General features: G+C 41.4%; 1 protein-coding gene across 1 annotated transcript in view; it reads right to left on the minus strand.

Annotated features, from left to right (window-relative positions):
* Positions 1–3,488: 3,488 nt before the first annotated feature.
* veph1 (ventricular zone expressed PH domain-containing 1) overlaps positions 3,489–23,027 on the minus strand; it is a gene marked incomplete at its 5' end in the record, with an annotated part of 58,100 nt that continues 38,561 nt past the window's right edge. Inside the window, 6 exons of the mRNA XM_079271913.1 lie at positions 3,489–3,732; positions 3,987–4,040; positions 6,302–6,438; positions 13,218–13,335; positions 19,657–19,791; positions 20,154–20,293. Of these exons, the coding sequence (XP_079128039.1) occupies positions 3,550–3,732; positions 3,987–4,040; positions 6,302–6,438; positions 13,218–13,335; positions 19,657–19,791; positions 20,154–20,293 (767 nt within the window). The 3' untranslated portion in view covers positions 3,489–3,549. The remainder of the gene's footprint in view (positions 3,733–3,986; positions 4,041–6,301; positions 6,439–13,217; positions 13,336–19,656; positions 19,792–20,153; positions 20,294–23,027) is intronic.

Raw genomic sequence — 23,027 nt, forward strand, 5'->3', positions numbered from 1 at the left:
ATCAGCCGTGTAGATCAGCTGGTCACAGCACTTAGCGAAGGGTCAATTGGTCATGTTGGCTGTAACTGTTGCCCCGTGAGGCTGGGAAACGAGGTCCACACGGCAGTGTGACGGCAGAGAGCGATGGTGAACTTAAATCTGATGCATTCTATTGGCTCTGTACTTAAACACTGCAGCGCTTTGAGCTAAATACCACTATGAGAAATAATGTTGATGTTTAGTTCGCATGGTAAACATCTTACGGTCTTTTCTTAAGAGTATCTTGCAACGTAAATGCCTTGCAACATGTTTGGTCCCACAAGGTGAAAATGCCAATACAAGAGATCATATTATGTATTATCATATTAAGATGACCAGAATGCAATATATAATAGCTGTATATTGTACAACAGCAATTATATTGCACCTATTCAATCCTTGTGTTTTGTGTTATTGTACAGTTTTAAAATAAACTCCTTTGTATTGTGTGTCAATCATTAAAAACAAGCAGAAAGCGAATCAAATTGTGAAGGACAGGCATGATGTAAATAATATTAGGTGTAAGCAGATGTAGGTCAGCTGTGCTGTGTCTTGGGGGGGCACAGAGACAGCAAAAAGTACAAACAGTGGTAACCTGAACCGGTGGAAAAGGCAGTGTTATGACTACATGACTACAGGGTTTAATACCACCTGAGGCATTTTTAAATGTATCCCACGTTGGATTCTATATATTTAACCAAAAGCAAACACATTTGATAAGAGACAATGCTTCCACCTGTGGGCAGAAACACGCCACACATAAAGACAAAGATCAAATCAGACAGCATACATAATAATTGATTTGTCACGGCCGACCGTGAATCTTTGTCTGGTGCAGGCAGTTCAGAGCTCAACAGGGGCAGTACGGTACATGTCACGAGGAGTTTTGTTTTGAAACAAAGGTTTGAACTGAGCCCATGTTGGTTTTTAAAAAGCGGACTTTTCCGAATTGTAATACTAAATGATGTAAATAATATGCGCTATACTTGTATGCTTATATTGCGGAGTTGTGAGGTCACATGTAAGTAGGTCAAATACTCCGAGCAGGGCATTCCGGCGCCTGCTCGCACGATAGAAACAGATACTGTGGCCCTGAAAAGAAACACTTGCTTAAACGAGTGTTAAGAACATGCACACACACTGATGATGCAGAGGAGGCGGTCCCGGGCGTGAGCCAGTGTGGGCGGAAATGCCTAGCGCTCCAACCAGGCCGCTGTTCAGCTAAACAGCTCCGCCTGCAACTTTGCTTTGACCAATAGGCTTCCAGAAGGGAGAACCTATACACCGCATGCGCACTCTGTCTAAGCGCCTTTTTAGCTTTTCATTCGCTCCTACAGAGTGAACTTTTCTAGGTCCGTGCACGTATAACTGCTGGACATAATACTTCTGTTACAAATAAATGTTATTGCTTGAATTGAGCTAAACGCCTCGATCTCAGTCTGTTCACCCGAGTTTCTCCACGACAGAATGAAACGGATCACTTTTCTCAACATAGGGGAGTCGTAGTGCTCTAAAGAAGCACTGCAACAGGCTTCGATTTTTCAGGTGGAAAGTTGTAAAGGAGAAAAACTTGAGCTCACTCAGTCAGGTGCTCACTCGCACTTCATCCAATCTCACAGTTTCAACACAAGACGACAAAACACACAAGCGTTTACTTTCTAACCTTTGGAAAGGGCCTGTTTTAAAATGATGGAGATTGCTGAGTCACCGCAGTATCGAGCTGCCAAAACATTTTACTGAATTGTCAGCTGAAATGAAATCAACGCGAGTGAACTGGAACAGTTTCTAAATCCACAAGGAAACCCCAAATTGACTTCACTGTTTTTCAAACACCACTGTTGAGCAACAGTTGCGCTGACACTGCTCCTCGTAAAATATGGATCAGATTTCTCTTGTTGAGGAAAGCCAAAAATAACCAGGTCCATGTCAAATTGAGATTGCAAAAGAACAGAAATATGACCATTGCACTAACTCTCAGGGGGCTCGCTTCAGAAGTACAACAGCAGGAACAGGGTCGAAATGTTTTCTTCACACAAGGTGTTCTTATTCTTTTGGAGGAAACATTTCAGATTTTTAAATAACAACTTGAACCATGTCTGCTGACTTTGTGTCATGACACAAATTATTTAGAGACACTGGGTCAACTGTGCACATCCATATTCCACGAGAAAACGACATGTAAATTAAAAGAATAGTTCCACATTTTGGGAAATACGCTTTTTTTTTGCTTTCTTGCCAAGAGACAGATTAGAAGATCGCTATTACTTTCTTGTCCGTACGGTAAATATGAAGCGAGCAAGTCGGTTAGCTTAGCATAAACCCTAGAAGCGGGGACACCTCTAGCCTGGCTCTGGTGAAGAAGTTGTGCTTTTACAGGTTGCAGGACTATTTCTAGGTTGGGAGCAGCGACTTCCTCAAGATTTTACGCCACCATGAAATTGCCAGTTAACAGCGTGAGACTCCAGGAAGTCGCTGCTCTTGGCCAAGCAACAGTCCTGCACATAGCCCCCACAAAACAAATACAGTTTTACTTTTGGATTTTGTACAAATTAAACAAACAAAAGTTGTTAACTAGTAAGCTTGAAAGGTGATTCGATTCAGAGGGATTTTGTTACGTTTGGACCGAGCCACGCTAGCCGTTTCCCCCCCGTGTCCAGCCTTTCTGCTAAGCTAAGCTAACTGTCGTCCGGCCGTAGATTCATATTTAGTGTACAGACATGAGAGTTGTATCAATCTTCTCATCTAACCCTCGGAAATAAATTGAACTTGAAGTGAAGCTGAACTGTTCCTTTGAGGCTACGAGGCTCTCTCTTACTCGGACACACACACAGACGAAGACATTATTCCAGTATTGAGTGCCCTTCCAAACTGCTGTCCATTAGGCTCCTCTTCCTCATCAAGAAAAACTGTGCACTTTCATGATTGCTTCTTCAAGTCCTAATGAGGTCTTTGCTTCTATGAAGTCGTTATTGTTAAATACTACCCTGGCTTCAAATAGATCTCAATCATCACGCATCATTGAACTCACAAATCCAAAGTTTCCACAGATGCTGATTCAGTTTGGTTGTTGAAGCTCGCAGCAGTGTTTGGTCTCAAGCAGAAGCATTTTAAAATGTCCATACTGTAGAATCCAGTCAGGCTAAGATCATGTACAACTTCAAAATGTAACACTCATGCATACTGTAACATTCATTTCTGATGGTCCACAGCTGTAAATGCATCAGTGAGTCCATGTGTAACAGCGAGGAACAGTAACATCCTTCATCCTGGATGGATAAACATCATTGCTGGTTAATTCAACATTTTATTTCTCTAAAAGTACTGCATAAAAAGTGTTTTGATTGCTTTTGGAATACTGGAGGAGACCACCAGTTACAGATACAAAGTTATAGTACTGGCAGTGGATGTTTGTGTCTCCAACAAAAACGACTCAGTGTATGACTGTGTGTGTGTGTGTGAATTTTGTATGCATGTCATGTGTTATCAATAGTCCTGTACCGTGTGTGTCCTCGTTAGTAAACAGTGTTGCTCTCACAGGTAGGTGGTAGCCTCTCTGTTCTCCCTCTCTCTGGCCTGAGCCACGGCCACGTTGATGCACTGCAGCCACTCCTCAGCATGTTTCTCATCCTGAGCTTTCAGCACATACGTCTTGCTGTCAGTGAAGATCTCGAAGGCCCGTGGCAGGCCCCGATCACGGCGCTTCTTGGCTACCACCTGTGATGGACAAAAAGAAGACGCAGATGACACACTCGCACTGAAACATCTGTCTCCTGGGAGGGTTGCCGCTGTCCTTTTTTAGATCGATGTGATTTGGCTTCATGTAGCCAAAGGATTTAGTTCGGGATCCACCCACACGGTGCACTCGACCACAATCAGATGACAGCAAAAGCTTTGAAATGACAACAATGTAACGTCAACTATGAGACCAGGTAAACTGCTAATAATGGAAAAAAAATATAACTCCTCACCTTGACACTTTGCACCTTGCTCAGCTCAATAGGGATGTCATCCAGCTCATCTTTCTGTGGGGTGGACAAAACATCACAGGAGTTAAAAAGTCTTCATTTTCCAACAGCTTTTGTGCGATTAAGAGGGGGTCATTTTTGCAAAACACAGCTGGAGTCAGCCACCTCACTAGTGGTAAAACTATAAACCAGTAAAATAGATTACAATTACCAAAATACGGCACCATGGTCTGAACGGACACATAAACACGAACAAGAAGTAACATTTGCATTTTGGAACATAAAACAGCATACGTAACAGACTACTCAGTCAGCGCTCTGCACCTGCAGCCACGATGCCAAGTGTGGGCCGTCGCTATCGTTAAAATACTCTCAGCACTGGCAGACGGCCCTCAGGGAGGCGAGAGGTGGCTCATTTTCTCTTGTTTCTCTCTTCTTCAACATCAGAAGAAAAAAAAATCCATTATTGGCCTGACCAGAGCTAGCTGTACGGCTCATGGCAACTGCCAACATCCTTCCTGTGGGGTGTGTGTGTGTGTGTGTGTGTGTGTGTGACACACACTGTTTTACCTCCCGGCTGGCTGTGCTGAGGGTCTGATGTTTCCCACAGCAGATTCATATCAGTGGATTTGTGCAGTTATTTAATTGGACAATTGATGGGTTTTTTCCATATGGCCTGTGACAGCTGGAATCCGAACCGGAAAGTCCATTAAGACATTGTCTTATGATGCTAATCGCACCTCACCAACGAGCCTTTGCAAGTATTTTGTACCTTAATGTGTAACTTCTGTCATATTTCTTGACAGCTTGCATTTAATGGTGCTAGAATTATGCCAAAGACTTAAATGTCCTTTGGCTACTCATGGTGTCCAGACAGAAATATTATATTTGATCGATATTGTAACACAATTATATGTATCAATATTCATATTTGTTCTTTGTGTTGCGGAGTTAGTTGGTTTTCTTCTTCTTTTTGCCCATTGGCAATCACAACAGTACAACTTCCCCTGGCTGCTGAACAGAACCAATTTGTGTGGCGTCAATATCTCATAATCCTCTTCATGATGTGCATGTTTGCTTTTTCTGTCTCTTCTGCTCTCATTTCCTCTCAAACCACCTTGAATTGTTCACGAACACGCTGGGTTTTAGAGATTCTCAGAGCAAGTGAACACACCACAACTAATCGGTGAGCATTTAAAAAGTCTGCTGTACCAGAGTGAGATACAAGGCTTACTCTCAAACCTCTCACATCAAATGTGGATGAAAACAACTGTTTTTTTGTTTGTTCTTAATCTCACTCCCTATTTGGGAAAGGGTCTTTCACAACATAGGCCTACCAAAATACCTCCAGAACAAAGATGGACTGAGCTCTGAGAACAAAGACGTAAAACCTTTCCAAATTGTGGCTGCTGCAACAAGAGAGGAGTGCAATACCATCTGGAAAGGAGCACAACGACTATTGTTAGGAGTTTAAAAAAGAGAGAGCTCAAATCTACTTCTGCATTTCAACCAGCAGAGAATATCCCACTGTTTCCAGATATTCCTCGTTGATGTCGTGCCTCCCTATACGTTTTGGGAGCTGATTGTATAAACATGTCCAGAGATCCAGTTGACACCCAATCTCCTGTCGGCTGTAAACATTGTTTCACTCCTGTAGAAAACCGCCAAAGACACGAATACAAGCACGAATACACGGAGGTGTAGTATTTCCCAATAAATCAGATTTTCTCATGGACTGATCTGACTGAAAATATTTTTCTTGCGTCAGCTGGATAAAATCAAACTCGACCTTTTTTTTTATTAGCAAACTTTGACCTGAACGAATTTTTGACCGTGCTGCTTTAAGTTTTGATGAAACAAACCTTTCCTTTCCACAAAAATTCTCCGATCAGTAACCTTAGCCTTTGTTCCACCTTAGTCACCAGCAAACACATTGCTCAATGAAAACAGTCTTTTCTTTAGCTCGCACCCTAACCCACGAGGCAGTGCCTCCTGCTCGGTGTTTGCTACTTGTGCGTAATTATATCTGCTTTGAGTTATAGTGGGTGAGAGTGACTCAGGTTGTTGCAGCATCATGCTTTGGCCTCGGGAGTCCCCCAAGAGTCCTTACCGGGGCCATTGTTTGTTACAGTCGGATTCACCAGATGCTCCTGAGGGAGAATGAGCTTATCACGAGATGTGATTTCCACTGTTTCACGCAGAGTTTCACCATGATTCAAATGACACGGAACAAGGAACCATAAAAAAAGATTTTCTGAATGAGAGGCCAGAGACAGTTGTCTCTGTGTGAGGAGGCTTCATTTCCATTGATTACGTACTGATTTGCCTCTACGGAAGAGGAGCTGGTTTCCTGCCAGGGTGAAGTAACGGGTTTTCCAGCGCTTGATGAACTTCCAGCGGACCTGCTTCTCCTTTAGCTTCCCCTCGATCAGAGGCTGTCCCTCCTGGTTCACAACTAGAGGGCCACACAAACAGAGACAGAGACAGAGAGGGCGAAAGACACAAGGGAAGAATTATAAAGAAAAAGATGGACAGAACAAAATAAAATATAGTGCTTTTTAAAAATGGTGTTGCCCATTTACTTGACTTTATAGCTGACCGTCAATAGATTGATCTGAAAGGTCGGCCAATATGATGCATTCATGGGCTGGTGGAGGGGTCTGACATCTGAGACTTGAATCAGCCATTGAACAGTACTGTGGTTATGAGCTATATGTTACTAGAAAATCTAGCCTGAAAGGTGAAATAAAAAATGTGGAATGTTTGCAACCAACCAGCAAGCAGCAAGTTTCTAGATTCTGCAAATTGATTTTTATAGAGTAGGGCAGGCCAGGCCAGATGCAGCCCACGGGACAATTTCATAACCCCCTATATGGTTAGAATTTATTATAACATCTGGCTCACAAATGTAAATTTTTCGATTTCTTCCGATTTGGATTTTCCCTTAGTCTTTTAAGTCTACAGTAATCATTTACTTTTGTATTATTATTATTTTTAGGATGCAACCTGGCTCACGGCCCCTGAATAATTCAAGATTGAGACCCATGCCGTAGGGACATGAATGGAAGCCAACGGCTGCCTGCAAGACATACAAAATGAATTCCCAACTGAAAAGATAATGGTATGCTTTGGACATGGGCTGGCAGCAGCATCGAATATAACTGGCTAAATATACAATACAAAAGCAGAGGTATGGTACATTTAGGCCAGAAAGACTCTGAACACGTAACAACCATTGTAAATGTAAATGAATGCACAAAATGCAGATCTTTATCCAAGTAAAGTGAGTGCATTCAGAGCACAGCTCAGCCACCCTGCTGATCTGAGACTCGCGTCATTAATTCTATTCTGTTCTCGATTTCCGTCACTTTTATTTCATCCCGTTTCTTTAGTTCGTAGTTGTAATGTTTTATAACTCTATGAAGCGCTTTAACATTGTATCTGATGAAATTGTAGGATACAAACAAACTTGAACTTCCAGTGAACATCAATGAGTTGTTCCGTTCAGTTACTACATTTAAGCAAAAACATTTTGTATCACTTGCGTGTGCATCTGTGTGTCTTTCTGATAAGATAGAGGAGAAGTCCTCCGAAGTGAGGTCTGTACTGGTCTGATTACAAACACTCGCCCACATCAACCTCCTGGTTGCGTGTGTGTGTATATATATATATTTCGTTCATGTATATAACCGTTTTGCAACATCCTTTTGTAGGGCTGTAACAGAAACATTGATTCCTTCATCATCCGTAATCTGTTTTTTGGGGGCGTGGCCATTCGTTGAGTTTCGTCTGGGTGTGTGTCCAGCATCCAGCAGCTAAAGTGAACTGCCGTCAATGGGTCGCGGCCCTGTTGCTGCACAGAGCGCTGGTCACATTTTTATTCAAAGTGTATTCATATTAAACGTGTGCCATGTCAAAATGTATCCGACTTCGACACTGCATGTTCTTGGGTACCCAGCAATGTGTGAAGTAGATCGGATGAACGGTATGAACGGTATAGATATGCGAAGGACACACATACACACACACAAATACTGTGTGTGTGTATGTGTGTGTGTGTCCTCTGCACATTGACTTCCCGTCAGACTGTTGAGACAGACACACTGCTCATATACAGTTGGACACACTCCCATCATTACTGTGTGCTGTTAATGCTTAGGCTTCTATTTAGATCCGTCCACGTGTAGTCACATGACCCACAACACATTTTTATTTCTGAATCTGAATAAGGCTTCTCTGCCAGTTCACATGTTCAGCCTCATGGGGGACAGGGTTTCAAAACTGTGACAGGAGTGACGTGTCCGACCCAAATCATTAGAAACAGCTGTCCCTCCAAACCAGCCTAATTATGCCTCCAGGCCCAAACATAAACACGTTCGTGTTGGGATATGTCAATTTGTTTGGCTTTAATAATGTACGAGTGCATCAGCGAGATGTGTCCTGCAAGACACATATGGGTTTAAACCACAGTTCCCTGACTCACCCTTGTTAACCATCATTAGGACAAAATGTGGTTGGAAACAAGTTACCAGGGCAGACCCCCACACATCCAACTGTGTTAATGTCAAGTTTTTCCTTTCTGAGTAATTGTAAAAAATGCCAAGTTACAACAAAGAGAAAAAGTGCTTCTTGTAACATGCCGAGCTTTGCAAAATCATGTTTCAGTGGCAAAAACAAGCACTTTTACTGGACACAATGATGCATTGATGCTGCGCAACTGCCCTCGCAGCTCGATTCGCAGCTGCCGGTTACATTGTTCCCCCACGACACTGGACCAATTAAAAAAAAAATTGTATTGCAATTAGTCACTTGGATACAAAATAATGGGAAAATATGAAGAAAAAATCTGAAGTTACCCTTTAAGTCATTAGATTGCCAACTGTGGTTAAGATTTAAATGAGAGACGAGTGGACGATTTGACTGTAGAGCTTTATAGGCCAATATCCTGAAATAGTTATCCCTTCTTGTTAATAACAAGGTGTTAGCCAAAATGTTTCCTTATGACCACAGCCCTGCCTGAGGATATTAACGGCCCCCTTGACAAATGCTGTCTAAAATCATTTGAGCACACTTCCCTAACTCTCAAAACTCCATCTTTAATAATGACACTCACTTATGAACTTTGGCACAGCGTGATGAACTTCCCCCTTTAGCCAAGGAATCTCCTGAATTTGCAACATAATTCCTGGAGGTTGGGAATTTCTGTCCAGCGTGTCTTCACTGATTGATGGCAAAATGATAGAAAGTCATCCTTGGGGGTTTCCATCTTTTTTTTTTTGCAAACAGGGGATCAGTCTTCCAGACAAGCGTGAATGTGTGTTCATACCCACATGTAGAGGCACGAGGGATTGAGGGTATATATGCACATTTTAAAGTGAGTGCATGTTTGTGATAAAAGGCCTAAAAGTCCACTCAAGACAATTACAATTATCTTCAGTCTTGTTTCTAGTGGTTTCACACACACACAGTTATCTCTGCGGTAAGTTCGATGATAAAAACTCAATAATGCCAGAAACACCGGAAGTGAATTAGAGAGGGAACATGTTGAACCTGCGTATCTTTTTCTGGCATGTCCACACACACACACAGTACATGCGCATACACACACACAGACACACACCTGCTCGTTACCACTCACTTCAAAGGCATTCCAGTAGTTAAATTCAACGGTACATCATAAAGCATCATGGAGTTGCAGTAACAACTGGCCTTCACAACAGAAAATCACTTCACCTTTCTCTATTTATTTATTTTACCATTAAAAACATGAGACCAGCTCCTTGCTTGTGTGTGTGTGTGTGTGTGTGGGTGTCCTTTGTAGTAAGGTGAGCCACTAAGGGAACGTCAGCGATCATTTCAAAGTAGAATGTTTGCGGGTGGCAGCTGTTAATGTGAACAGCATGCCTCATGGTAAACATGTGAGGTGTCATGTGCTGCATTTGTGATGGAAATGCAAAAGTGGGTCACCTAAAAGTGACACGGATCCAATTCCAAGCTGCACAGGGTCTGAAGTCAGGTTGTTACGTTTGTTTCAGTGAGATGAGTCATTGCCGACATTTACTGTAACTTGACCTCATATGCTGGCTGTGGCTGGACAGCTTTCAGTTGGATGAGTCGAAGTTTCAAGTGGACATTTTCATATGTTTTACATTTTCACAAACCATTTGAATTACGGTTCATTACATGAGCTGTTCGTGTCCAATATGTGATGGCATGGATACAGGCACTGTGGTAAGATCACCAACCCAAAATATAAAAGTGACATACAGTATGTACCAATTATTTTGTCCAAGGTGAAAACATCTTCCCTGAAAATCCCTAAAAAAAAAAGAATTAAAAGAAGAAATAAATGGTCATAATGTTCTGTAAAACATGTTCTTCAACGTTATGTAGCTTACTGTCGACAGCTGACTGATGATCAGCGGCAGATAATGTTGGTTCAGGGCAACCACTGAGTTCATGTGACTGACACAAAAATGTCAGGCCTCAGGTGGTAAAGGTCACAGAGGGGTCCCTTACTTAACACAGGGGGCTGTTTGAATACAATGCAGGATAGATTTACAGCCTAGAAATTCACATGTCAATACATATCAGGACTCATGTTAATTTCACTGACTGCCAAGTAGCATAAAGTCATATGTTGTTTTTGTCATATGGGTGAACTGACCCTTTAAGCGTATTCCAGTCAGACATGCAGTCGAGCCGTCCAAGGATACAAAGACACAAATGCTTTTGTAAACACATGTACCCACGCACGCTCCCAATTACACCACCCCGATGGGAAAGTACTACTAGTCCCTTTTTCAGCGCTGTAATGTAGAGAGACTGGCAGGAATCGAAGAGGTAATCATCCGTTCCTTGCAGTCATTCAGCTGGCTCAGTGATTACAATGTTCTGAGCAGCAGAGCTGGAAGAATGGCTTTCATTTGGCTTTTGTTCTGTTTGGATCGGGCAGGCTGACGGGTGTGTGTGTGTGTGTAAGTTTACTTTTGTGCGTGTGTGCTTGTGTATTTGAAGAAATGGATGATGACGAGAGAATGATGGAAGAAAGTGAAAACCCAGCTAAATGACAACCTTCCATATAAATGAATCAAATGAACAGCAATTCCAAGATCATTCATCACTCTAATCATCACTAAATCATCTATTAACTTGATTCGATTAACCAGAAAAAAATCGGACTGATAGCTCGCAAACATGGATGTAAACAATGCGGGATTCATTATATTTGAAAGTGTTTTTTAGTGGAAGGAAATGCACACAATGTGTTTTACTTAGAAACTGTAAGTATGACTGTGTACAAGAACAACTCCTCAGTGTATCTTTAAGTTTATTCTAATAATTATGGTTGTTTGTAATATCAAAATAACATGCTTTATTCCCTTCACATCTCAAAATAACTCATAAGTTCTTTTCTTATTATTGCTACATAAAACTTGTGAGGCAGTGATGCGGTACTCGTCTGTAATTTAAATTCACCGTCTCTTGCTTTTACTTTCTTCTTAAAGCTGCCATCAAACAGCTGAGCCTGAAAACAACATGTTGGTTTAACGCTGCTCATTTTGATTTCAAGTTAGATTTCTCAGAAGCCAGTTCCTCTCATTCTTACATTATTTCTTCATCACACAGCATCTGCCACGAATTGCACTCTTCTAACACTTATATAACTAATAGCTGCTTCTATGAAAGACACACACAAAGATTTTAAGCCCGTTTCCCAAACACATTTCCCTTGAAGGCTAAACTGTCACGCATCGATTTAGACACTCTGTAAACGCCTCATCGCTCAACTACACACACTTTCTTTGTTTCACACAGTGGAGAAACGAGTGAGAAGAGACAGGCAGCAGGGGAGAGATGCATAACAGTGCAAATAAGATACGATCGTCTGTTATCAGTCCCACAGCGGAGGAATATGCAGTGTAGCAGTAGCAAAGGGAACAGTGATACCATAGATAAGTAAGTATAAAGCTCAGCTATAAATAGTAAACGGTGGAAAGAATATATTCTGTTAGACGGACTGAATGGATGAATTCACATCATTAAACATAAGACCTAAGGAAGAAAGTCTGAATCGTGAGGAGTCACTGTTAGACAGGTGTATAAAAGAGTTTGTTTGTGTTTTGATACGTTTTTAAACGTGCTCAATACATTTTTGTAAAAATATATTTTGGTCACATTTTATACAGCTTTAAGTCTCCAGTGTGTGGAGTTGAAGAGTGGACAGACAGAAAGCACAAACACAGTCTCGTCTAAATGTCATTTCAGGATTTTGGTCACTATTCAAAGTCTGACTTCATCAGGACAACGTGCTCGTCGAAGGGGCTCGCCGGTCCAAAGTAAACTAATCAGCAGTCAATCATGATGGCACCGACTGACTGATTACAGTCTCAAATCAGACTGGCAGCTATTAAGAGCTGCTCTTTGCTCCATTTCTCTTGACTGTTGTGAGAAAAGATTATTCCCCTTGATGGCGTTTTGAGTGAAAACATCCCAATGAGCTCAGCTCTGCGGTGGTTTTACCATCAGATCACAACTGTGTGGTCAGGACAGCCTGTGACATGATTGAAATGAGGAAAAAAACAACAACGTAAAACCCCCACTTTGGTTGTTCGTTGCTCTGTTTAGAGAGGACAACAAGGGGCAGGAGCAATTTAGGGCAAAGCACAGAGGAATTCAGTCGTCAAAGTGAGTCATTTGATGGTAATATATGAGAGGATATCTGCGGCGCAGAGGGTCAATTTGTTACATCTTTGTGTGCTTCCTCTCTGCCTCACCCTTTTTATACTTTTATGGGCCGTGAAACTTATTGATTTTATTTGCTTATTTCATCCATCAGCGTTTTCGTCATCATTAATTCACAACATTTCACTGTTAAATTCAACGTACATAGAACAAAAGGTATTCTCACAGTAACGGCTAACTGATTCACAGAGCACTCACATTTTGTATGTCAGCCTATGAAAATTGTCTTTATTCATAATCCCTGTCTGTTTTCCGAATGAAGATTCTGATATTAATATGAAGTTGATGAAACAGAGAATGTTATTTTCTTGTTCAACTGCTCCGAAAAAACCCCACTTTAAATCTAAAAGTTTAAAACAGTTGAAACAACAATGTGCTTTTTCAGCAAACTATGTGTACTCTGATCATGGTATTATTTGGCCTGTGTGTGTGTGTGTGTGTGTGTGTGTGTGTGTGTGTGCGTGTGTGTGTGTGAGAGAGAGAGCGTACCTGTGGCCTTCTCCGGATTGTTACACATGAAGCAAAGCCAACCTTCCTCTTCCTCACTGTAGCCAAACAGGTCAAAAAAGCGCACCTCCTCCAGCTGAATCTGGAGACTGTCCAGGTCCTGAAGACAGACGGAAAGAAAACAGAATAGCTATTAAATATCCAGTAACTACATTTTAACTTCCTATTCGGTAGATCTGTATTATTATTATTGACAAAAGATCTTTTTTCACAGAAGACAATTGGACATGTCATGGTAGGAAAAGCACGAGTGTAACTAATAAATACAATGATGTCTGAATTCCATTTAGCTTCTTCAGTTTCCTGGTATTGCGCATGCTGGCTCACTGTGACAGCTTACTAGGAATAAATACAGGGAATACTGCGTCCGATCCATCCAATCATATTTTTATTTATTCTGTCCTGCATATTACATCTGCACATTATAACTGAATTATTAGGGCATTTGAACAGCTGTGTATTATTAAATTACAGCCGGCATCATCAACTTTCTTTAATGGTTTAAGATGCTCACATTGTTTGTATGAGCTAATACTGACGCATCATCCCTCATTCTGATCCCATGGATAGATTATATAAAACACAAAATACTATAAAGACTGAGAAGAAATAAGGAAACTAAATGGGAATTTATAGGAGAGGTTTAACCAGCCCACATAAATCTGTTAAAGCTGCTGTACAGGAAGACACAAACATAGACCCAATCACAAGCATAGTACACACAGATGGTAAGTGGTCCTCAACTCTAAGAGGTACTTAAAACCTTGACATTCCAGTCATGGACAGCACAACTGTGCATCAGAGTGTGTGTGTGTGTGTGTGTGTGTGTGTCTTCATACTGTACTTGCGTACATTTGCTGTTTAACCTAATCTCTCTGTAATGAACTCACAGTTTAAACATCCTGACCACCAACGCGGCAGAATACTCCGCTTCATCGTGTCTCTCAACTCTCCAGGCCTTTCACAATTTCTGATGATCCATTTAGGAACGAGTGTCGTGTCATTGACCACGGACAAGGTACTCGCATGAAATGCTCAGAGGGAACTGGATTTTAAGGAGTATATGAAAAACAGGTAGCTGTAGCGTGCTTGACCTTTCGACCCCGCGCCCCTTCAGTCAGTCCTTGATGTTAACGAGCGAGGATTTAAATTTGAAAGCTGTTTTTTAGGTGTGTATCACACACACACACACACACACACACACACACACAGAATTTAGTTTCTTCCATATATCAGAGGCGTCCTTTGTGTCGTAATTGAGGTGAAAGGGCTTCGCCTGCGGATACATATAAACCAGGAACATGTGTGGCTGAGAGAGATCTGTGGATTTACGCAAACTTTATTACGCTGACACCATTTAGAGGACTAAGTGGTCTTCAGGAGACGCATGTTGCAAATTTGAGAAATCCTGATTACGATGACTGAAAAAGTGTGAGACAGTGTGAGAGGCGGATGAAGAGGTGAAAGAAAGGGCAAGAAGAAGAGAGACTGGATCAAGAAAACATCCACAAATGGTTTCAGAGGCGAGTACAGTACACTTTTGAGGTACTTGTACTTTACGTGACTATTTCCATGCTATACTACTTTGTACTTCTACTACACTAAATAAAAAATGACCAGTGTAGTTACAAGTTAGAATTTCACAAGATGCATTCGTATAGATTTCACTAGCAAATAGTGATGTAGTTAAAGGGGAACTCTACCGCCGTTACACACAAAGTTCAGTTTACTCATCATAAGGCGCACGACTCAGTCTGTGTAACGTCTTCATGTGGCTCTGGAGAGTAACTCGAGCACAGGATTTGGATACTTCCTCCAATCTAGGATACTCATTCAAGGAAATAATGCTACACAGATGAAAGATGAAAGAACTTCCACTTGTGGCTGACAAACAGAAGTTGCTCATGGCAGTTACTTGTTGAATAACTCAAGCCTGCACACAGTAATCACTCCACCGAGTCTTGGCTTCTCAGAAGAGACGATCTAAATAGAGACCTTTCTGGATTAAACAATGCCGACACAAATGCCTAGGTACTTAAAATAGCGTCAACATTGTTTACTGATTACAAAGCAAAGCTGAATCAGCAACTCTTTGAAAAGCAAGAAAGGAAAGACAAGCGGAAAGACGTTGAGGGACAGACTGAGTCAGAAGTTGAGCAACAATGTGCGAGAAACAATAAAACCAGGGAAAACACGGCCCAGATCTGCTGCATAACACAACGAGAAGGGAATGATCAACTTAAATGAGTAAAACACCACGCACGCGTATGTGCTTCTGGAGTCCATAATACTCCGGAAAGGCCATAATAAACAGATTAAGTCGTTTGTATACGGGTTGAATGAGCCTTTAGGAGGAAGTCGCTGTGTTTAGAGTGACACACGTGCAGCTGGACAACAGACGGATGTGGACAAACATAAACCCAAATCCTTCAGGACCAGAGAGGTGGATTCAACAAAGAGATGAAGAAACAAGGGCTGAGTGGGTGAGTCTGAACATAATCGGTCTATCCTCATGTAACCCCCGGTACCCCCGTTCAGCACGCCCCCTCTCTCTCCTTCCGCACGTCAGCCTCCTCCCTCCATCGCCGTTTGTAGATCACCATTATAATGTGATCCCGATGCAAGATTTTAAGTGCACACGACAGATTACAACTGAAGGCAAAACAGCGACGATGGAGAGCTGTACTGAATCTGCAAAACATGTTCAAAACAAAAGCAACTCTGTTCTTCTCATGTTCAGTTTTAAAAAGTTATTGAAATAAGTAAATCAATCAGAGTGGAGAGATTCTCTCCCTGCGTTCTTTGTATTCTCACCTATTGTTGTATTTCATTATAATTTAAAAGGGGAACTTCGTCAATTTTACACATCAAAGTCTGCTTACAGGTCCTGGGGAGTCTGATAAATTGAAGAAGAGACGGAATGAGAAGAGGCTTGTGATAATGAGACGAGACAGGATGAGACAAAGGGAGAGGACAGCAGAGAAGACGTGAGGACAGAGACGCTTCCTGAATGAACTTAACCAGAGACAGAGTGCAAGGACAGTGGGAGGTGGAGACAGGAAGAGGAGTAGAGGGGGGAGGGGGAGTCAGGAGACAGACGAGTGGATGAGAAGTGGGAGTGTTGGAAGGGGGAGTGGATGAAGGAGATAAACAAGGCAAGGGCTTTATATAGGTCTCCCAGGAAAATGTCCAACAATGTCTGGGCATGGAAGCATGATGTCCTGATATTTTAAGCAGGCACAGCCGGACGCAACTATTCCCACATGTGAAGCACATCCTGGAAGTCTTGTTGCTCCTTTAAAAAGGAGCAATTCGTCTTCCCACCCTACCTTTCTTTGTCTTTCCTTCCCCAAATATCTTTATCAAATCTCAGTCTTTAGCTTTCCTCTATCTCTTGGTATTCAGCCTCCTTCATCCTCATCCTCTGCCAAACTTTATCTCCACCCAAAGTTGAATCAACAAACGCTCCAACTGAAGGCAGAAGGTGAAACAATACTTGTCAAGTATCTCCCTTCTCAGGCTTCCACTTTGCTGCCGTCATATCTTATGCCATGTCTCCCCTCTCTTCCTCTTCCTCTTTTCTCTTGCCACATCCTTTATTCTATTATACTTCTTCGCAATCTTTCCCCCCCGTCTTTTTCAGTCTGCATGTTCACATCTTCCTCCATCAGTGTTTAATCACTCCACATATTACATTTTTTGTCTTTACTTCTTCTGCTTATCTTATGGTACTATTTTTGTACTTTCCTCTCCTTGAACCATTATTTTTTTAGTAATCTCAGCTCTCTCTCATCTCCAGTTACCACTATTATTCATCCCTAATCCTCTTTAAGGGACAACAGACGGTAGAGGAATACTGTGCTTAATCTTAATCACTCAGTTCCTGGATTATTTTTTCCAATCTTGCACATTATTTCCCATAATGTCCTTTTCTTTCATCCTTCAATCTCCACTTTGCGCTCTCGTACTGATCTATGTCTCTTGTGATTAACGCAATGATGGCGCAGCTCTCTAATTTCGTGAGGCTCATTTCAGTTTAATCTTCGATTAATCTTTATTTCTTGACCCCTGACCGACTTTAAGTCTTTTTACCGTTTCCATTTTTTTAAACCAATTACCTTTTTATTGTTATTGTATCTTTCTCAACCTTTTCCGCACAAGTATCTCACATCCTTTCATTCCTGTTCATCCTTGAAGCTCTTACCTCCTTCCATCCCTCCCATCTTTGCTCACACCAGCTTTTTATTATCTCTGTCATAAAGCCACTAACATAAGATGCCAGAGGCTGTACATAAGTCATTCTTAAACCTGTGGAGCCTCGTGAAGCCCTATAGCATCCTTTTAAACCTCCCTGTCAGGACAGACACAATCGATGTATGTAATCGCTTTTCTTCCTCTCGCGTCTCTTCTCTCCTCGTCTTCCACTACATGTGTTTCTGATTGGCTGACAGGGACAGGAGTGAAGCTGTAGGACTAATAGAGTGGGAATGCAGAGCATATGTATGTAGGGAAAGGTCTTGGTCTTCTTATTCCCTCTTTGCTGTTAAATCTCATCTTCTCATTTTTGGTGTTTTTTCTTGGTGCTACCTGACAAATGAAAACCCATATTAAAGCAAAAAGGGACGTCAAAAGTGTATCACTATCAGTGTACACTGTGCACTTGGCAGGTTTGTTGGGTCGCTACCGGTTAGTCATCTTATTAATGCCAGCTCTGATCATCACATCACACTTTGTTATCTTTGGACAAAGCCAAGCGAGCAGTTTCCAGTCCTATGCTAAGCTAACTGGCTGCTGGCTGTAGCTTCAGACTTCAGACGTGAGAGTGGTATTGATCTTCTCATTTAACTCAGAAGCAAGCAAATAAGCTGATTTTAAAATGTCAAACTATTCATTGAAGGTACGAGTGGTCCAGCTGGAGCCAGTCGAGAACCGCACAAAGCATATTTTACTGGTGGGTAAGCACGTAAATCAGAGGTTTTAATGGAGACTGATGCAGTGAAAACCATAAAACTGAAGTTTACAACCATGTTTGAACCGTCGAGTGCCACGCAGCATGAATCTTCCTGCCCCACAGTGATGGAATGTAACCAAGTGCAGTTACTCAAGTAGAGATTTGAGGTACTTTTACTGAACATGAGTCTTTTCTTTTCACTTTTACTCACAGATCAGAGGGAAATATTGTACTTTTTGCTTTACTAGAACTATTTCACAGCATTAGTTACTAGTTGCTTAACAAACTTAACAACCAAACAGTTGATACAAGTACAACTAAAAATGAATTTAAAATAGTTTGTAGAGTAATTTTTCATGCCAAAACATAATATACTAATTCATAAGTCCAGCTTTTAAAATGTGAGGATTTTCTGCTAATTATCATTATGATACAATGCTAATTATTTTTGGTGTTTAGAATTCATGCTAAACAATTTTGAAACAAAGCAAGCATGATGATGGTGTCACTTTGGGATCTGGAAAAGCATTTCTCACAATTTTATGATTTCTTTTTTACGCACCAATCAATCACTCAATTAATCATTTGAACTATTAGTTGCAGTCGACTAGCCAACTACAACAGCAACATCCTGCTTATCCAGCTCTACATTAATGCATGAGTAATAATAATCTGATGATATAGTACATGACAGTCACAGGGATTCTTTTTCTCTATCTTTTACTCTTAATACGTTAAACTGATTATACTTAAATATTTTTACAAAAAATGTTCAATGCAGGACTTTTACTTGTAACAGAGTAGTTCTACAGTGTGGAACTTGTACTTTTACTTAAGTAACGTATCTGAATACTAACTCCACCACTATTGCCCTGTGTAGAGTTAGTGTGTTTATGAATAACTAGGTATGTTCATGCTCCATGTGGTAACTGCAGCTGGTCCATCTGATAGAATACACAACACAACTTTAGAGAAAGACAAACCACAGCTGTATTTTTCTTTGTGGGTCTAATTATTTCCCAGGGACCACTTAGCTTGTCACATTATGAAAGGACAGCATGAGGAACACCACCCATATCCACACACTTACAAAAACAGACATTGAAATGAGCACACACACACACACACACACACACACACACACACACACACACACACACACACACACACACACACACACACACACACACACACACACACACACACACACACACACACACACACACACACACACACACACACAGACAGACATGATGAAGACGAGGCGTCGGGGTGAGTAGAGGCCTTATATACAGAACTGGCCATTTAGTGCATTCCATATTTAAACAAAGTGGATGTTGAACTTTGACACTTTCCTATGTTGGAGTTTAGTTTTCTTTTCGTTTCACTACCGATGACTTCATTCCCTCTGCTCGAGGCAGATAGGGGGAAGCAGCATGCACACACACACACCCACACACCCCCACACACCTTCCTGTGTGGAGTGGTGTTCTGTGTCATAGCCATGGGGAAGCTGTGAGCTCCTTTTAGCTGAGTCGTCTCCCAAAGGGTGGCAAGCCTCTGGACACACTCATCCTTGGAGCAGAGAGCGACGCTGGATTTACTCTGGTCAAAAGAGAGAGAAAAGAAAACAGCAGGGAAACAAAATTTAAATATAAAACAGAGATATGGTTCGGATAGAGACGGAGTGAAAATATTGGAGAGAAAAAAGGTTGGGAAAACAAAGCTACTCTTGTTTGCCAGTTTACATTCGAACAGATGCAACCGCATCTTGCGTTCCAGGATAATCCTCAACTCAGCTCTTCATATAGTCCCAAAATTACATGGAGACTTTCAGAATCAACTGTTAATTTAAAGCTTTTTATATTGATTCATTGCTAAATGAAGGTTTTTCAAAAGGGCACAACATGTTTCTCTACTCTGCAATGTAAATCGACTTCAGTGAGCAAACCACATTGTGTGTGCACCTGTAGGTGTAGCAGCATGATGTGTATCCAAAGGTGAGGCTGTCGGCTGGTCAGGTTGAAGCAGGACTTGGCGTACAGACAGTAGTGGCCCTTAAGAGGACAGGAGAACGACAGCTTGGCCACACACCCTCGATTTGAATCTGACACACAAAAAAAAGACAAACAAACGCATAACAATTGCAAAATTTATATTTAGCAGATGTTCAAGTTGAAATTTCCAGGCTAAATCAGTGTCGGTTGGCTCTCTGTCTTGGTGCGCTCCTCTCCGCACCTTGAACATGAAATGTAACTTTGGGAACATGTTTACAGAGTGATTCATGCAGGGACACAGCGTCTTGTAATCATCAGAAGACGTCTTCTCTTCCCACCACCACCTCCCATGAACTCCCACCTCAAAGCCAAGGACAGGAAGCCAGGGACAAGAAACCGTGCAGGGACAAGAAATCAGGGACGGCTTCATGTTTCTGTGCTTCATGTGGAAATCATCTCGATCAGAATGGTGATCAAATGATGTATTTTTTTGGTTTTGGAGAGCTTCATTTTAGCATTTCATTTGTATTTTTTGCGATAAATAAGAACATTGTTTTAGTTGTGTCTGATTGAACGAGTAAAGAGGTTTAGCATTTCTTCTGGGTTTAGAGCAATAATTACACAACATTTTGTAAAGTCTTTTCACTTTGTGGTGGAAAGTCAGAGGAGAGGATTGATACACTCAAAGCAAAGAATGTGGATAATGTGCACATCCAACCCAATAAAGGAGCACAGAAGACAGCGTACAAAAGGAAAGCAGAGGTTGTCCGCATGATGATATTTGCACACTCACAAAATTGTAATTGACGCCACGTTTTTATCTGTAAGGGCTTTACAGGCAAACGTCCATATATGCTATACAAACAGAAAAAGGTGCGGCACAAAATGTCTCGTACAACGGCAAATAGTTGTTTTTTGTGTGGATTAGACAAATCAGTTATTAAGTGCTGGTAGGCAGTTACCTTTAGTCGGAGGCAGGATAGCTATTTCCCCCTGTTTGCTTTCTTTTTGCTAAGCTAAGCCAACTGGCTGCTGGCTGTAGACTTATATCAGCGAGACAAACATGAGAGCGGTATCAATAGTCTCATCTAACTCTCAAAGAAAGCGAATAAGAGCCTTTCACAAAAAATAAATCAAACATTCTATATGTCTTCTCTTAATAACAAAGTTATCTATCCACGCTTCAGGGGACTGAAGTGGTTCAAAGTGATATAAAGCCAAACTCAACCTTACTTTGTTTTTCGGCACATGGGGATAAACTCAGATGCCTCAAAAGTGCACAAAACTAAATTGTAGGAGACACTATGGTAGAGAATTTAAACCTACGTGTGTCTGAACTATAATGTGTATGTTTATCCTGCGTCACTCTTTAGCACAGGTGTGTTCCTAAGAGAGGTTGTTTGTATCCGATAGTCGGTGACGCCATACATTTTTTGTGTCAACGTGTGTGTGTGCCGATGTCTGGATTGAGGATACGTGTGTCTAATCCTCCTCCCCTGAGATAGAGGGGTCGGCAGCTCCATGATGACATCATCCAGCTGAGACCACCTGTGACATCATCAAGTGCTAAGGGGTCAATTCTCATAAAGAGAAAATGTAAAGCACCCATTACGAATGGAGGAGTGAATGTCTATGTCTATGTGTTTAACATTTGTATGCTTAAATTCTTTTTTCAGATTCAATCAATTAACCAGAGGCCAAAGGAGGAGTTTGTTATTTTTTAGTCTTATTTCCTGTTTTACACGTGTGTGTGTGTGTGTGTGTGTGTGTGTGTGTGTGTGCGTGCGTGCGTGCGTGTATATGTGACTCCTGGCTGCCTCTTAGTTAAAATGACATTAAGGCCAAAGGCGGAGCAATAACATGCCCTCCTGTCAATCAAAATAGCATCACCTCTCGTCATGTTTGAGTCTGGAGCTGTGTGTGTGTGTGTGTGTGTGTGTGTGTGTGTGTGAGCTTTGTCTGTTCCTAATATGTTCAAATGACTGAAGCTGTGTCCCCATAGGTGGGGCTCACTGCTGCAGATGACTCAGACGAAGGAATAGAGAAAGGACTTGACTGTCCTATTGCATACTCATGCAAGTATTTCTGGGTTGTAAAGTGTGAACTGATGTGTATTGTTGAATTTGTGCCCACACACATAAACAGAGGCGCAAGGTACCAGAGGTCTGGTTGAACAGCTCAATGTTTTTCATGTATATATGTGTTAATCTTGTAAAATATGTTTCTCTCATGTATCAAATGCATATTCCATGTTGGCGTTGGTTGAATTTTGCCGTTTGAGTTATATCCCATTTAGCTCGGATGTATCATTGCAGGAGGGGCTGCATAAAAAAAAGAAAAGGTGAACAGGCGGTGCAATGTAACAAAATGGCAATGAAGTCTTAATTCAAGTGAAGCAAATCAAATTGAAAAATGGAAAATAAGCAGAAATCATGAGGCATTCCTGAAAGTATATCAAATATCAAATTGCTGAATCTGAGAAGATCAGAGGGGAAATGTGAAAATGGATGACAAGGTTTAAGTAAATGGATTAGATTAGTTTGGAAGAGGTTTCGCATTTCATTGTTTTTTCACATGAACTGCTTGACCGCTGCTTCTAGTCAGTATGCACTGCAATGCGTGCACACACACACACACACACAAAAACTGCACATATACATATTATATACATGTACTTCATGCATACTGCATGTATGCATAACACTCATCTGTTCCTACTTAAACCTGACTATGTTGTAGAGATGTAACAGAATCTAATAACCCTGCCCATTTCAAAACTTCCTTGATTAATTGTTCCATTAACAAATTAGCTCAGTGACATTTGCCATATGGAGTTTGGGTCAT

This window comes from Melanostigma gelatinosum, assembly GCF_949748355.1.
Source record: "Melanostigma gelatinosum genome assembly, chromosome: 7".
NCBI lineage: Eukaryota > Metazoa > Chordata > Actinopteri > Perciformes > Zoarcidae > Melanostigma > Melanostigma gelatinosum.